At 34.3% G+C, this 17157-nt stretch overlaps 4 protein-coding genes across 6 annotated transcripts; all 4 read left to right on the forward strand.

Moving 5' to 3' along the window:
* The first annotated feature begins 118 nt into the window (after positions 1 to 118).
* On the forward strand, positions 119 to 7305 carry LOC100742572 (DNA-directed RNA polymerase II subunit RPB1). The gene is made up of 9 exons (XM_012391960.3): positions 119 to 295; positions 1018 to 1287; positions 1372 to 4033; positions 4106 to 4311; positions 4401 to 5060; positions 5131 to 5519; positions 5610 to 5728; positions 5815 to 6003; positions 6092 to 7305. The coding sequence occupies exons 1-9, from the start codon at positions 218 to 220 to the stop codon at positions 7225 to 7227; spliced, it is 5709 nt and encodes a 1902-aa protein (XP_012247383.1). The 5' UTR covers positions 119 to 217; the 3' UTR covers positions 7228 to 7305.
* A 901-nt stretch (positions 7306 to 8206) lies between these two features.
* LOC105681552 (amino acid transporter AVT1B) lies at positions 8207 to 12378 on the forward strand. Of its 2 annotated transcripts, XM_033323824.1 has the most exons (10): positions 8207 to 8471; positions 9164 to 9284; positions 9359 to 9471; positions 9532 to 9664; positions 9746 to 9880; positions 9945 to 10054; positions 10123 to 10176; positions 10249 to 10329; positions 10411 to 11183; positions 11462 to 12378. In XM_033323824.1, exons 1-9 carry the CDS (start codon positions 8240 to 8242, stop codon positions 11112 to 11114), a joined length of 1683 nt encoding a protein of 560 aa, XP_033179715.1. In that variant the 5' UTR covers positions 8207 to 8239; the 3' UTR covers positions 11115 to 11183; positions 11462 to 12378. The 2 variants fall into 2 exon arrangements, with proteins under 2 accessions (XP_033179715.1, XP_012247385.1); XM_012391962.3 differs by having other exon boundaries at positions 10123 to 10329.
* LOC100742687 (probable pyruvate dehydrogenase E1 component subunit alpha, mitochondrial) lies at positions 12151 to 14831 on the forward strand. Of its 2 annotated transcripts, XM_003493664.4 has the most exons (7): positions 12166 to 12374; positions 12541 to 12558; positions 12954 to 13190; positions 13268 to 13486; positions 13555 to 13803; positions 13881 to 14129; positions 14200 to 14831. In XM_003493664.4, the coding sequence occupies exons 1-7, from the start codon at positions 12324 to 12326 to the stop codon at positions 14383 to 14385; spliced, it is 1209 nt and encodes a 402-aa protein (XP_003493712.1). In that variant the 5' UTR covers positions 12166 to 12323; the 3' UTR covers positions 14386 to 14831. The 2 variants fall into 2 exon arrangements, with proteins under 2 accessions (XP_003493711.1, XP_003493712.1); XM_003493663.4 differs by lacking the exon at positions 12541 to 12558 and having other exon boundaries at positions 12151 to 12374.
* A 232-nt stretch (positions 14832 to 15063) lies between these two features.
* Positions 15064 to 16915, forward strand: LOC100743119. Its single transcript, XM_003493667.4, has 3 exons — positions 15064 to 15388; positions 15896 to 16018; positions 16101 to 16915. The coding sequence occupies exons 1-3, from the start codon at positions 15228 to 15230 to the stop codon at positions 16276 to 16278; spliced, it is 462 nt and encodes a 153-aa protein (XP_003493715.1). The 5' UTR covers positions 15064 to 15227; the 3' UTR covers positions 16279 to 16915.
* The last annotated feature ends 242 nt before the right edge of the window (positions 16916 to 17157 follow it).

Consider the following 17157-nt stretch of genomic DNA (forward strand, 5'->3'; position numbering starts at 1 on the left):
ATAATCGTATTATCTTTATCTAATAAGTAAGATTGAGGAAGTTCCTTAAGGTACAATAATAATACATTTTTGAACGCTTAAAATAAGTTAGTATGAAAGTAGTAACAAACTGATCTGTCAGAAGTCAGGGGAGGGAGATGCTTCCATCGGGAAAGAACGGTTAGAGAGAGCTGAGGCGCAGAAGGCCGCGGGAGAAGCTGTACGTGCTCGTTGCAAGATGGCCACGTCCGACTCCAAAGCGCCTCTGCGAACCGTAAAAAGGGTTCAATTCGGCATTCTTTCACCCGATGAAATAGTAAGTTCGTTAGTAGTAAACAAATGGATTTCGTGGAATATATTTTTTCTATGGTACGCGGAATTATTTCATCATGAGTCGACATTATGTGATACGTTATCATACGAAGCATTCAGTGTTACTTCCAAACAGTCGCGTGTGTAAATTTTTATTATGTCCTATTATATTTGTGGAAAAACTCTACTTAAAATTATAAAATATATACAATAAAAATGATTTATTACGAAATTATCAAAGCCCATGTAAATTTTATTTACAGCATGTGATTTATTAGCTTTTTTTTTAATTAAAAGATCGTAATTGCTTTTTTCATACAGGAGGAATTAGAAAATTCCTATTCTTAATATCAGTGTTAAAAATGGTCAAATCCAGAATAAATTGCATATTTTGTAAAAGTAACATAATTTTAATAATAAATTGATATTGTGGATCTATGTTGATAAATAAATAGTTGTATGTTTTGTTTACTTCTGTTGGTCCACTACTCCTTTTACAATTATCTATCTGCATCTATTTATATGTATTTGTACATATGTCTATATATATTTGTTTTTCATAATATGCTAAACATAATGTGAAAAAATAAATGTAAAATATTACATCATTTCTGACAAATACATTCCATATGTATCTCTATTATTTTCCTAAAGTGATTATTCAATAATACCTGTTAAATTGTGAATCTGTCAATGGTATATAACTGTATATAATATTTTGCATAGCGTCGGATGTCGGTCACAGATGGCGGCATTCGATTTCCAGAAACTATGGAAGGTGGTCGCCCAAAGCTTGGTGGACTTATGGATCCTAGACAAGGTGTCATTGATAGAAATTCTAGGTGTCAAACTTGTGCTGGTAATATGACAGAATGTCCAGGACACTTTGGTCATATAGATTTAGCAAAACCAGTTTTTCATGTTGGTTTCATAACAAAGACAATAAAAATTTTGAGATGTGTATGTTTTTATTGTTCAAAACTTCTTGTCAGTCCAGTAAGTACAGATTATTAGTAATCATATTCTTTATCCATATATTCATTATTATTTATTTAATTTTGCATTATTTTTGGATTACAGCACAATCCAAAAATTAAAGAAATTGTTATGAAAACTAAAGGTCAGCCACGGAAACGTCTAACTTTTGTTTATGATTTATGTAAAAGTAAAAATATTTGTGAGGGTGGTGATGAGATGGATATTAATAAAGAAAATCAAGAACAACAATCTGCAGAGAGAAAACCTGGACATGGTGGATGTGGTAGATATCAACCAAATCTTCGGAGATCTGGATTAGATGTTACTGCAGAATGGACACACGTGAATGAAGATTCGCAGGAAAAAAAGATGGCACTCACTGCAGAAAGAGCTTGGGAAATTTTAAAGCACATTACAGACGAAGAATCATTTATCCTTGGCATGGACCCGAAATTTGCACGACCAGATTGGATGGTAGTAACTGTTTTGCCTGTTCCACCTTTATCGGTCAGACCAGCAGTTATTATGTATGGTTCTGCCAAGAATCAAGATGACTTAACACATAAGCTTGCTGATATTATAAAAGCAAATAATGAATTAATCAGAAATGAGCAAGCGGGAGCAGCAGCGCACGTGATATCGGAAAATATAAAAATGTTACAATTTCACGTAGCAACGTTAGTTGATAACGATATGCCTGGCATGCCACGAGCTATGCAGAAATCAGGCAAACCTCTAAAAGCTATAAAAGCGAGATTGAAAGGGAAGGAAGGAAGAATAAGAGGAAATTTGATGGGTAAACGTGTTGACTTTTCTGCTCGGACTGTTATTACTCCTGATCCAAATTTGCGAATTGATCAGGTCGGTGTACCTCGAAGTATTGCTCAGAATTTAACATTCCCCGAAATTGTTACACCTTTTAATATCGATAAAATGCAAGAACTCGTTAGACGTGGAAACTCACAATATCCAGGTGCTAAATATATCGTCAGAGATAACGGGGAAAGAATCGATTTAAGGTTCCACCCAAAACCATCCGATTTACATCTTCAATGCGGATACAGAGTGGAACGTCACATCCGGGATGGTGACCTAGTAATTTTCAATCGGCAACCAACACTACACAAAATGAGTATGATGGGTCATAGGGTAAAAGTGTTGCCATGGAGTACGTTCCGTATGAATCTTAGTTGCACATCTCCTTATAATGCCGATTTTGACGGTGACGAGATGAATTTGCATGTTCCTCAGTCAATGGAGACTCGAGCAGAAGTAGAAAACATTCATGTAACACCGCGTCAAATTATTACTCCCCAAGCTAATAAACCAGTCATGGGTATTGTACAGGACACACTTACTGCTGTAAGAAAAATGACTAAAAGAGACGTTTTCATAGAAAAGGAACAGATGATGAATATCCTTATGTTCTTACCTAGTTGGAATGGCAAAATGCCTCAGCCATGCATATTAAAACCAAAGCCTCTATGGACTGGTAAACAAATCTTTTCCTTGATCATACCAGGCAACGTGAATATGATAAGAACTCACAGTACACATCCAGATGAAGAAGATGATGGCCCATACAAATGGATTTCACCTGGTGATACCAAAGTCATGGTAGAACACGGAGAACTTGTTATGGGTATACTCTGTAAAAAGACCTTGGGTACATCTGCTGGATCTTTGCTTCACATTTGTATGTTGGAATTAGGACACGAAGTTTGCGGACGATTTTACGGAAATATTCAAACTGTAATTAATAATTGGTTACTACTGGAAGGTCACTCGATCGGTATTGGAGACACCATTGCCGATCCACAGACTTATTTAGAAATTCAAAAAGCCATTAGGAAAGCTAAAGAGGACGTGATAGAAGTGATTCAAAAAGCTCACAACATGGAATTGGAACCTACTCCTGGTAATACCTTGAGGCAAACTTTCGAAAATCAAGTAAACAGAATTTTAAACGATGCTCGTGATAAGACTGGTGGTTCTGCTAAGAAATCTTTGACTGAATACAACAACCTAAAGGCTATGGTAGTATCAGGATCAAAAGGATCTAATATTAATATCTCTCAGGTTATTGCTTGTGTCGGTCAACAAAACGTAGAAGGTAAACGTATCCCGTTTGGTTTTCGCAAAAGAACGTTGCCCCATTTTATTAAAGATGATTATGGTCCGGAATCCAGAGGATTTGTTGAAAACTCGTACCTTGCTGGTTTAACTCCATCCGAGTTTTATTTCCACGCTATGGGAGGTCGTGAGGGTCTTATCGATACTGCCGTAAAAACGGCAGAAACTGGTTACATTCAGCGTCGTTTGATAAAAGCTATGGAGTCTGTAATGGTACATTATGATGGTACAGTCAGAAACTCTGTGGGTCAACTTATCCAATTGCGTTATGGCGAGGATGGTCTATGCGGTGAAACCGTCGAATTTCAGAATTTGCCTACTATTAAATTGAGTAATAAAGCATTTGAAAAGAAGTTCAAGTTCGATCCAACCAATGAACGATATCTTCGTCGTATCTTTAACGAAGATATAGTTAGAGAAATGATGGGGTCTGGTGAAGTCATATCCGAACTAGAAAGAGAATGGGAACAATTGAACAAAGATCGTGCTATACTTAGAGAAATTTTCCCTAGTGGAGAATCAAAAGTTGTACTGCCTTGTAATTTACAAAGAATGATTTGGAATGTACAGAAGATTTTTCATATAAATAAACGTGCACCTACTGATCTTAGTCCTATGAGGGTCATACAGGGTAAATAATTTGATAACTTCATATGGTAGTAATTGTATGATAACATTAATATTAAAATGTGTTTATTTATAGGTGTAAAGGATCTTTTGGATAAATGTATCATTGTGGCTGGTGATGATAGACTCAGCAAACAGGCTAATGAAAATGCCACATTGCTATTCCAGTGCTTAGTGAGATCTACATTGTGTACAAAATGTGTTTCTGAAGAATTTCGATTATCCAGTGAAGCCTTTGAATGGCTTATTGGAGAAATTGAAACCAGATTCCAACAAGCACAGGTTTGTAGAAAATAAATGATGTGATGATATTTAAATCCGCATTAAAAAATTCCAATTCTGGATTAATTTTGTACTTTTACTTTTTTTAGGTATCACCTGGAGAAATGGTAGGCGCTTTAGCTGCACAGTCACTTGGTGAACCTGCAACCCAGATGACACTGAACACTTTCCATTTTGCTGGTGTATCGTCGAAAAACGTAACCCTTGGTGTACCTAGATTGAAGGAAATTATAAACATCAGTAAGAAACCAAAGGCTCCGTCGTTGACCGTATTTTTGACGGGAGCTGCAGCAAGAGATGCCGAGAAAGCAAAAAATGTACTTTGTCGATTGGAACACACCACATTGAGAAAAGTTACAGCAAATACTGCGATCTATTACGATCCAGATCCACAAAATACCGTAATAGCGGAAGATCAAGAATTCGTCAACGTTTACTATGAAATGCCTGATTTTGACCCGAATAAAATATCACCATGGTTACTTCGAATTGAGTTGGATCGCAAGAGGATGACTGATAAAAAATTAACTATGGAACAAATTGCAGAAAAAATTAATGCCGGATTCGGTGACGATTTGAACTGTATTTTTAACGATGATAACGCTGAGAAATTAGTTCTAAGAATTAGGATAATGAACAGCGACGATAACAAGTTCCAAGATAGTGAGGAAGAGACTGTAGATAAAATGGAGGATGATATGTTCCTTCGATGTATTGAAGCGAATATGCTTAGTGACATGACATTACAGGTACGTCCATTAATTTTATAATTATATTATAATCCTCAAATAATATTTAAATTATCACTTTCATATGCAGGGTATCGAAGCAATAGGGAAAGTGTACATGCATTTGCCTCAAACTGATGCTAAGAAACGTATAGTTATTACAGAAACTGGTGAATTCAAAGCAATAGCAGAATGGTTATTGGAAACGGACGGTACGAGTTTAATGAAAGTGTTGAGTGAAAGAGATGTCGATCCAGTTAGAACATTTAGTAATGATATTTGCGAGATATTTGAAGTACTGGGTATAGAGGCTGTGAGGAAATCGGTAGAGAAAGAAATGAATGCTGTTTTGCAATTTTACGGCCTTTACGTAAACTATCGCCATCTTGCTTTGCTTTGTGACGTAATGACTGCTAAAGGGCATTTGATGGCTATAACTCGTCACGGAATTAACAGACAAGACACAGGTGCTCTTATGAGGTAAGTTACTGTAAGAGATGAAGTAAATTTATTAATTTATTAACTATTATAGTATTGGATATGATTTCCAAAATTCATATTTTACTTTAGATGTTCCTTCGAAGAAACAGTGGACGTTCTATTAGATGCAGCATCTCATGCGGAAGTAGATCCAATGAGAGGAGTATCTGAAAATATTATCATGGGACAACTTCCACGTATAGGAACAGGTATTGCTATTTTTTTTTTAACGACTTCAATAAACAAGTCAAAAATTATCAGGTTAATATATGTCTGTCTAATTTTATTTTTTCAGGATGTTTCGATTTGTTACTGGATGCTGAGAAATGTAAAGCTGGTATTGAAATACCAATGGCAGTGGGTGCTGGTGTAATGGGAACTGCTGGAATGTTCTTCGGCAGTGTTGCTACCCCAAGCATGAGTCCTCAAATGACACCTTGGATGGGCGCCACACCTGGTTATGGCGCTTCAAGTATGTCACCTGGTAAGATTATTCTGTGGCTTTATATTATTCTAATAATAAAATGTATTATTACTCATGTACCCTAAATAATCCGTTTCTTTCATCACAGCATTGGGTAGTGGCATGACACCAGGAGGAGCATGCTTCTCCCCATCTGGAGCATCAGATGCATCAGGACTATCTCCTGCATACTCTGCGTATTCACCACAACCCGGAAGTCCAGGAAGCCCAGGTCCTAGCATGAGTCCATACCCAATGTCACCAGCAGGTGGCGCTTCACCAAGTTATTCACCTACTTCTCCCGCCTACTTGCCAACATCGCCAAGTATAACTCCGTCGAGTCCCAACTATTCACCTACAAGCCCTACTTATTCACCCACTAGTCCAAATTACTCGCCAACGAGTCCAAGCTATTCACCAACGAGTCCGAGCTATTCACCGACGTCACCAAGTTATTCACCAACAAGCCCAAACTACTCGCCATCACCAGGTTATTCACCGACGAGTCCAAGTTACTCGCCAACTAGTCCAAGTTATTCACCAACAAGCCCGAGTTACTCGCCAACAAGTTCAAGCTATTCACCGACGAGTCCAAGTTACTCTCCAACAAGTCCAAGCTATTCACCAACGTCGCCAAGCTACTCACCGAGTCCATCGTACTCGCCAACGTCACCGAGTTATTCATCAACCAGTCCCAGTTACTCACCAACCAGCCCAAGCTATTCACCGAGTTCACCAAATTATACGCCTGCCTCGCCATCTTATTCTCCAACGAGTCCGAGTTATTCGCCAAGTTCTCCACAATATTCATCAGCTAGTCCAAGCTACTCTCCGAGTAGTCCAAAATATTCTCCGACAAGTCCGTCGTATTCGCCTACGTCGCCGTCGTTCGCTGGAACCTCTCCACAGTATACACCAGCAAGTCCGACGTATTCTCCAACAAGTCCAACTTACTCCCCAACGAGTCCATCATACTCACCCAGTTCACCGCAACACACGGCGTCAGGAAGCACGAGATATTCGCCTAGTAGTCCAAATTATTCCCCTACTAGTCCAACATATTCGCCTACAAGCCCTCAATATTCACCGTCGAGTACTAAATACTCGCCTACCAGTCCAACGTATACACCAACTAGTCCAAGTTACTCACCAACAAGCCCAACCTATTCGCCACCAGTGCCAGGGTACTCGCCAACGAGTCCCACGTATTCCCCGGCGTCACCAGCCTACGAAACAGACGATTAAGAAGTATTATACTTATCTGTATGACTTTTTGTTAATTTGGACTAGGTATAAATATAAGTTATAATTATCGATTTTTAATTCTCGATTTTTTGACTTCATATTGTCTAAATTTAACAATTATCTTAATTATGGCGTGAACATTTATTAAATCACAGGCCGAAGGATATTTTTGTTTGTTTTTAAAGAAGAAGGAACTTCGAATCGTTCGTTTCGTTTGAATGAGTATGAAGTAGTAAAGTATTTCGTATGAAGTGAGTATGAAATAAAAAGAGCCAGAAGATAACGAGCAAATACAAGTCATACGCTCGATACGATGAATCAATGAATTCGTTCGTACACGTACTTTTGATGGAAGATATGTATATAGTGAGGTCGTAGAATTGTTCAAATTTGAAAGTATACGGATTTCGAACATCAAAGCAAAAATGTTGGAAAACCTAAACGAAGTTGAGGCTTGCAAGAAGCGTAAGTAAGATGTCAATTAGACCTAGCATGTTCTTTGTCGCTGCAAATCTTTAATTTTTACCAGTATAATAACTATATTATAAAATAGAAAGTGACTTAAGATTAAATTGTGTAATTTTAATGAAAGGCTATAAGTAAAAATTGTAATGTCAATTCGTAAATAACGTTTGTGATCCAAAATTCAAAATGTTTGTATTTTAGGGATGATGAGAATGCTTACATCTGTCCGGGACATTCGTGATTCGAGCTGTGACTACTTAATGCTTCAATTCATGATTTTACTATATCTTTTCCATCAAAAGTATGTAAAATTTATCGACATTGTTCGAGAGATATTTTTTCTATTATATAGCATATATACATGTCGAACGTGTTATATACCTATAATTGAATTTCATATCTAAGACGCAGATCCCGACAGTTCATATTATACTTTGGCATCGCATGGCTGTACATAGCTTCGAAGGAAGAAACGTTAACGCGTTGTGGGTCTTCCTTCGTTTCTATAGTCGTGTGTAGGTAACCCATTTGTGCTTAATAGACTATCATGTTACGTCCTAGTACGGTACTCGTCACCGCGAAACGGAAAACCAGTTCGCGGTATATATGCATCGATATCGGACAGTGTGAGTCATTCCTCATCATGAATCGCGAGAAACAGCCGCTACTTTTCAAAGATGCTAATTCGGATTTGTCGCTTCTGTTTGCCACATTATGTGTTATCGACATTTTTGGCGTTTTTCCGATTATCGCATTACCGCGCTCGATTGTGCAATGCGGTAAGTTTCTCTGTCTCTAAAATCTTTATACTTTTTCCTGTTCCTCTTATTTTTTTTTCTTTTCCGCATTTCACAATCTAACTAGGAGAACACCGCGACAAGGATTGTAAATGTTCAGTAAAGAGAATGTGATCCTTTTCTTTCTCTTTTTCAAGTGGCGTTGTTTGTGTGAATAGCTTCTTTCCATTTTTTCAGTTAAATTATCTTTTTAGCATTAAGTAATTTTTCTGTTTTATTATATATAACGTAAGTATACATTATCCAGATCAAATACAACTATTCTGTAAAATATATATACATATAATATTGATATACAAATATAATTGGATTGTATGTATGATATAACTTGCACATTTGTTTCGTAGAATGTTTTATTTAAAATGGAGCGATTTATATAATTGATTTATTATATTCACTATTCGATGACGATCATTATAAGAGAAATTTTTTAACGCGAGATGTCGTGTGAGAAAGTTGGTTATTTTAAATAAAAATAAAGTTGGTTAACTTGTTAATCCTTTTTTCATTATTTGACCTATTATGATCTGCCAGCAATTCTTGTTTTATATTATTTTATATTATCGTGATCGCATGTTTACATAATTCTTACATGAGAACATAAAGATGTTTTTCGATAAAATTATGAAGTACTATTGATGAAAGAACAAGACGAGCACGTTAAGTCTTTTTAGGATTGTATGGGATTCCTTTGGTCTTTGTCGTATTGGTTTTGCAAATCTATACGGCTGTTCTGCTTGGTAAAACATGGATTATCATAAGCACTCTAGATCCGCAAATTTTAAGAAAAAATCGGTAAGATTTAATTTTTTTATTTTAATTTTATGTTCATTGACGATAGTAACCTTTACTTGAATTAATTTTTACAGAAATCCTCTTGCGGCCGTAACCGAATTGACCTTGGGTCCTCGTGCGAGAACCTTGGTTACTATAATCTTGGACTTTACAGTTTTTGGTTGTAGTATACCTAACTTATTGGTTGGTAAGTTGATCAAAATTCTAAGTAAAAAGTTGATCTATGTTTAACATTCGTAAATTTCAGCTTCGCAGAATTTGCAAATTTTCGGACTAAAAATTTCGGGACAACGATTTGATCTATCTTTCTGCTATTGGCTCCTAATTGTGGGCGTTCTTTTATGTCCAATTATGTGGCTTGGCAGTCCCCGTGATATGAAGTAATTCTCATTACAATTTTATGTAAATTATACTTCATGAAACGGAAATACAGTTTGTTTAAATATTATAAACACTTGCAGAATATTGGCTACATTCTCCTGCACAATGGTTGTATTGACAGCGCTATTAATATGGTGGAGTATAGTTACCGATGACCGAGAGCTTGATATTATCCCAGTACCCACATCTCCTAGCTGGGAGAAGTTTATTTCTGGGCAAGTTTACTTATTAGCTATTTCATTTCGCATATTTAACGTTTATTATTAAATAATTTTTCAGTTATGGAATGTTAGCCTTTCAATTTGATGTACATCCAACATTGATGACTGTACAAGTGGATATGCATCGTCCTCAAGACATCAATAAGGCAGTTGTAATTTCCTTCTTAGGTAAATCATTAATATAATTGAACTATTATTCTATATATTATGATGACTACATTGATTATTCGTTACAGTCAGCAGTTCATTATTTATTGTTACTACAATTTTAACTGTTTGGAAGTATGGAGGTAGTACAACAGCCAATGTTCTGCAAGTAATTCCAGGAAACTTCACAGTGAGTGCTGCTGTTCTTTTTGCAGCTCTTCAGCTATGTCTTTCTAGTGCTCTTGGTCATTCAGCTCTGTTCCAAGATGTAGAAGAACAATGTAATATTAAAAGAAGTAAGAAATTCTAATATTCAATAATAACAATTTCTCAAGGTGTCAAGAACTGGTTTTACAAGATATGTACTTTTATCACAGATTTTGGATGGAAAAGATGTGCCATAAGATCAGCTATTGTCTTTCTTGGAGTAGCTGTAGGAGAATCTGTGCCTAGATTTGATATTGTGATGGCACTGATTGGGGGATCCTTGACTGGTCCATTAGTCTTTGTGTTACCACCTTTGGTATATTCAAAAGCAATTGCCTTGAAAGCAAAGTCCATGCGACCTTTAACTCCTGAAGTGTACTCTGCAACTGAGAGACGACAAAACAGCGAAGGCATGTCAACTGACTCAAGAATTCATTCAAGGTCGACTTATTATGGCGTTCTGAGTGTACCTAACACTGAATATCATCGATATTCATATGTTTATTATGATGGGTTGGAAGATGACTCGGATGAAATTATGGATTATGACAATGATGCTATACCTTCTGGAAAAACCAATGAGGAATTTTTGATGACAAAAGTAATTCATGATGGTGCACCAGCATTCGTAAACGCTAGTCAACCTTACAGCGTTTACAGAAGAATCACAGCTCCTAAAGAATTGGTTTCCAAATTAGTGATTTGTTACAATCATAGAAAATGGTGCAACTGGTTTGGTTATTTAATCATAATTTTTGGTATTGTCGTTACCATATCTTCGACGTACATGAATGTAAAGAATACTATACGTTATGTACAATTCACGCCACCATGTATCGTGAACGTTACAAAAGTAGTACAAAATCCTACATAAAATAACATACTAACTAATGATAAAAAGCTGCACAAAAATTTTCTGAATCTTTTAATTGATGTTTTGAAGGTAAGTTTGTGAATAAGATAGTTTTCTATCATCTTAAATATTTTGTAAACATTTTGTCAATTAATATTGTGTAAACAAATTTCTGTAACAAATATACAAGTAGGATATATTATTTTATAACAATATATCTATTTATATTGATTATATAAAGCATCTTCCAACATTTTTAACGTAAAAAGATGCATAGTCAATTTTTATTGGTTTACTGCATTACAAATTTTTCATGTTTCATATTTTCTCGTCAATTTAAGTCTATGATTAATTTGAATTTTTTTCAGCGGGCTTCCTACTTCAACATTTGGCCACGGAGTGGCAGTAGTATGCTACTGATAAGGGTTCACACTCTATAATAAGCACGTGTAATTTTAAATCTAAGGAATTTATATTTATATATTATATATTCAATAGGACGCATTTTCTTTAACATGATGAAATTGTTAATGTATATCAATAAATTTATGTACTATATTTCAATTTCTATTTCGTAGAATGAAAAACACAAATGTAGAATTACTATTTAACATACATATGCCTCCGAGGAGTAAATGTCGTAAGAATCAGCTGATTTTGTAACTATTCTTAACTGTGAAGGTTACCTTGAAAAGTCATTTCTCTCCATAGACTTTATATTTCTCTGATTGTCTATGCGCTGGTATTTCCTACGGACAATCTTGTCAACCTCATATCTACAAGAATAAATTTCTATATCAAGGCATTATTTTTAGAATAAATTATTTAGTATGTTCACTATTATCATAGCTCAGCTTTAACAACATATCAACATCATATAATTGATCATTCAATAATACTACATAATGCATCTTTTAGTTTTAATTAGATCTTTTTATCATTACAATAATGTTTTTCATTTTTGCACATATTCCCTATACACGTGTATTATTCCTTAATAAAGTTTCATGTAGATATTTCATTACGTCATATCGTCCAACATTTTTTAATGACGATTGTAGAGGGGATACGATACGAATTAACCTGTGACGTTTACGAGCTAGGTCTTACGATACTATCCGCGCCATACGAATGATTCGCTCTTGTTGAATCTACATTTTATAATAACTCCGACCTTTTGTTGAATTATTCGAACTCAACTGAACGATTAGTTAGCAAATCATTTTAAAAATGATACCAAACTGTATAAGAAATATAGGTGCTCAAACGTCGAAGAGAAATGTGAGTATGCAACCGAACGATAAATGACCTCTAAACTAGATACTTGCCAACACGTTCCATGCCAGGGTCTTGTTATAATTTCTAATCGTACAATTATTGCTCGGGAGTCTTGCAATTGGAGATTCATTCTTTTCTTTTTTTATATCTCCTCCTGGTGTCTTGCCAGTTCGGCAGCTGGAACGAGGTAATTATTCGTATAGATTTATTCATGTGTTTATTATCGCCGATAAATCATAATTTTTTTTCCTCACACCGTCTGGTATTCAGTTTTTCTGCTTTCCTTCCATGTATTTTTTTCAATTTTTTTCAAATACGCGATCAATCAGAATGTAAGTAAGTTTAGAATTGTAACGAAATGGTGCGTTTTTTTAATTTTATGTGATTTTTTACTGTGATTTTGTGAACACTTTTTTTTAAGTTCACAAGTGTAACAAGAAAACTAACTTTATGTTACATCTCTTTTTGTGCTACTATTTTTTGTACATTCTTGCAAATTACAATGAATTGTGATATTAGATGTACATATGTTACTTTACAAAATAAAGTACAAGCAATATGTTTTTTACTATGTATTTGTAGGTGATATCGTACTTCTTCAGCAAAAAAAACAATTATGCCACAGAAGCTTCATTTGAAACAAAACCTTTTCGATTACACAAATTAGATAGCGGACCATCCAATCACATCACTATTACCAAAGATGAAGCAATAGAGCTCTATAAGCAATTACATACGATCCGCCGTATGGAAACAGCTGCTGGAAATCTCTATAAGGAAAAAATAGTCAGAGGTTTCTGCCATCTATATTCTGGTCAAGTAAGAATCATGTTTTAGTCTTTGGAATTCATTCAGTGAAAAATTTCATTAATAAAATCTCTATATTCTTCTGGTAGGAAGCTTGTGCAGTTGGTATAAAATCAGCACTCCGACCACAAGATTGTGTGATCACAGCTTATAGAGCTCATGGATGGACCTACTTAATGGGAATTGACCCATTTGGCGTTTTAGCTGAACTAACTGGTAGAAAAGGAGGAAATGCAAAAGGTAAAGGTGGTTCTATGCATATGTATTCCAAAAACTTTTATGGTGGAAATGGTATCGTCGGTGCCCAGGTGAGCATCAGTTATTAAAATTATTAAATTAATCACAAATATGCCATTTTCATAAAACAAATTTGTAGGTACCTTTGGGAGTAGGAATTGCCTTTGCTAATAAGTACATGAATAATGGAGGAGTATGCGTTACATTGTATGGCGATGGTGCAGCTAACCAAGGACAAGTGTTCGAAGTGTACAACATGGCTAAATTGTGGGATGTTCCTTGTATTTTTGTTTGTGAAAACAATGGGTATGGTATGGGTACTAGCGTCGATCGTGCTTCTGCTAGTACTGATTACTACACAAGGGGAGATTACATTCCTGGAATTTGGGTTTGTTTCCAAATAAAAATAATTGTTTGTGATGTCGTAATTATTTTGCAAATTATATCGATTAAATATTTTATTAGGTGGATGGTATGGATGTATTAGCAGTTAAAGAAGCTACCAAATTTGCCATTGACTATTGTACATCTGGCAAAGGTCCCCTTGTTTTAGAAACTGTAACTTATAGATACAGCGGACACAGTATGTCCGATCCTGGAACAAGTTATCGTACGAGGGAAGAAATCCAAGAAGTGAGACAGACTAGAGATCCTATAACTGGCTTTAAGGAACGAGTATTGAATGCTAATCTCGCTACTCCAGAGGAAATAAAGGTATGCTTGGTCTCAATGAATTTATATATTGAAAATGTAGAATTGTTCAAAATTGATTTCCTTTATTTAGGCGATAGAAAACGATATCAAAAAGGCCGTTGACAACGCTGTAAAAGCTGCGAAGGCGGACAGTGAAATTCCATTGAACGAACTTACTGCCGATATTTATGCCAATTGTGTAGAGAAAGAAATTCGTAACACTACTCCATTTAAACCTCTACCACATGCAAGGCTAGGTGAAGCTGTGAATGCCTAAATTAACTTTTATAGAACCTTAAACGAATTCTATATTAAATCTTACTTATTATAACAATGTCTGTTATTAGAATTATTAATTAGGTTCTAGCTAGTTACAAAGGGTTCTTGGAGAATAACTCTATCCCCTGGAGTTAGGCAAGGAAACTAGTAAATCATTGGAACACGTTTTTGTTTATCATTGTTTATCAGTTGTATATACGCAAATTGTATATTTATTTTATTTATAGAAATATAATAACACCGTGAAAGAAAGAATTGATCAGTACATGGTAAAATTCACTACTCTATAGTAGCCAGTGATTTCACATGTACTTACAAAAAGGGGACTATATTATATTATTCTCTTATCCATAACAGGAAATTACATAAAATAACTGTAGATAAACTTACGTGCCACTCGTGTTCATTATCCTAATTTAATAAAATAAATGAAATTTACAACTATCTGTAAAGTAATTCACCTGAAATGTGATTTTGGATAATAGACCATATATTATAATAAGAGATATGAATAGTGAACTGGTATGTATTTAAAACTGAAATATTACGTTCAAAATTAAATAAAAAAATATTTATAATTGGGAGTCAATTTTATTTACAATACATCAATTTAATTTTAGAACACATTACGGTTACAGGATAGATTCACGGCACTAATATGTATTTACGAACACATTATCGGGATCCGTTTTTCTATCTTTGTTCCACTAAATTCGGTCTACTTAGTATCATTCATTTGGTTGAACTTCGTGTAAACACTCTTCTCGTAAGGTTACATTTATGAACACGATTATTTGGCCAGTAGTTCATTGACAACAGTTGTGCGAAGACGAACGAACAATGGCCGCTGCAGGAAGTACGAGTGCCGGTACAATTTTGCAGAAACTCGGTTTAAAACCGATCACGAAATGTAGTCTTGTCAAATTTTACGCTCCCGCTTTCGGCGTTGCTTCGTACACCGCATTATCTATCAACGTGATGAATCCGAGTCTTGTCATCAGGTAAGATAGATAACGAACCCATTCTGCATTCAAATGTTAACCTCTATTGCATTCGCATCGAATTGTAGGGTTTCATAATTCTTGGAATGTTACGTAATCTTTAGAGACAAAATACTGACCGATGCATTTTTTCAAATTACTCAAATCTTTTAACTGTAACATTTATTTTTTTCTGTCGAATAAGGGTCATCGTTAAATATATATGTCATGATCTATATTTACAATGCTATTCAATCAACAAATTAATTGATGTATTATTTTTTGTATTCGATCATGAGTGGTTTATGCAATTTCATATTTTTTATTTTTTTATGGATATATTATACATATTTTATATCGTGAATATTATGAATATTTTATACATTTTTGTATATTATATGCTTTTTATCATTTCTGCAGCTCTAAATTTTACATAAACGTATAAATATTTATCGCTTAATTATGAGCATAATTATTTATTGTTTTATTTTGAATTACTCATCGTTTTCCCTTTTTGTATATTTTTAGGGTCTTTCCAAAAAAAGATATTACAAACTTCTTATTGGGAAGTGCTCTTCTTGGCACTGGCTCTTACATATATAGTCGTGATCATATGAAAAGTGCTTCTACAAGTGTAAAAGTTTTGTATAGGTGAGATATTTTCATTGTATTATATTTCAACTTTTGTTAAATATACACAAGATATTAATGAATTCATTTATAATTCTTACAGTACTGCTGGTGCTGTATTACTGAGCTTTGGATCAGTGTTAGTATGGGCTGTACTTCGATCCATTGTACCACCTAATCCAACTCTATGTACAGTAATTGGTATTAGTTCGGGGCTTGCATTCATCAAAGTTGGTTCCAGTTATCTAAACTTTGTTGATAGTCAGATACCAAAAAAGTAGATTGAAATAAGTTTTGTGATTGACATATGATCAATATATATCAAATGCATCCAAACAAAAAATTTGCAATAATATAACGTAAAATAGCAGATTATATTGAATTGATAACAAAGAAAGAAATTTACACACTAAGCAAGGAATTCTTGAAAGTTTATAAATTTTTATATTTTCTATGATCTTTGTCCTATAAATGTCAGGAAATAACAAGTCAAATTATGTTGAAAATAATCATGAATTGCTTTTATTTTGTATTTGTTAATTATTTGCAAGTTCTAACAATTACACAGAGGATATATAAAATAAAAATTTAAATATCATTATTAAAAATATACCTCACATTTTTTGTATGTATGAAATTATAATTTATATGTTAAAAAAAAAGAATAGGAAAAAATGGAAGAAAAATTTTGTTAACACGAACACATTTTCCAAAACATATACCATCTTTATTCAAGTAATTGATTAGCAGTAGTGGTAGAAATGTGCACATTTTTGCAGCAGTTTTAATAAATGTTGTACTAGAAAAAATTCAGAAGATTTTATATTGTAATAACTTATGTAGTATTTGGAATCAGCGTAAGTATAACAAATAAAAAACATGTTATTGAGAATTAGTTTCAAACCAGAACAAAGTGTGTATGATTTGCAAAAATATACATGCGTGCACTATAACAGGAAGTTGTATTATTTATACAATAAATTCTGTTATAAATTTGAATTGGCACAATTTGTCAACATATTTATTTATAAGAGAAAGGAAAATCTTTTAGTTTATTATCAAAGCTTTTTTTATTTTATTAGTAAATTTTGCAATATACAAAATATATTTGTATGACAATGTGTGTATATCTTACTTGTCGAAGGATAACTGTATGTACA

Source organism: Bombus impatiens, unplaced genomic scaffold (genome assembly GCF_000188095.3).
Source record: "Bombus impatiens unplaced genomic scaffold, BIMP_2.2 scf_1275, whole genome shotgun sequence".
In the NCBI taxonomy this organism is placed as follows: Eukaryota; Metazoa; Arthropoda; class Insecta; order Hymenoptera; family Apidae; genus Bombus; species Bombus impatiens.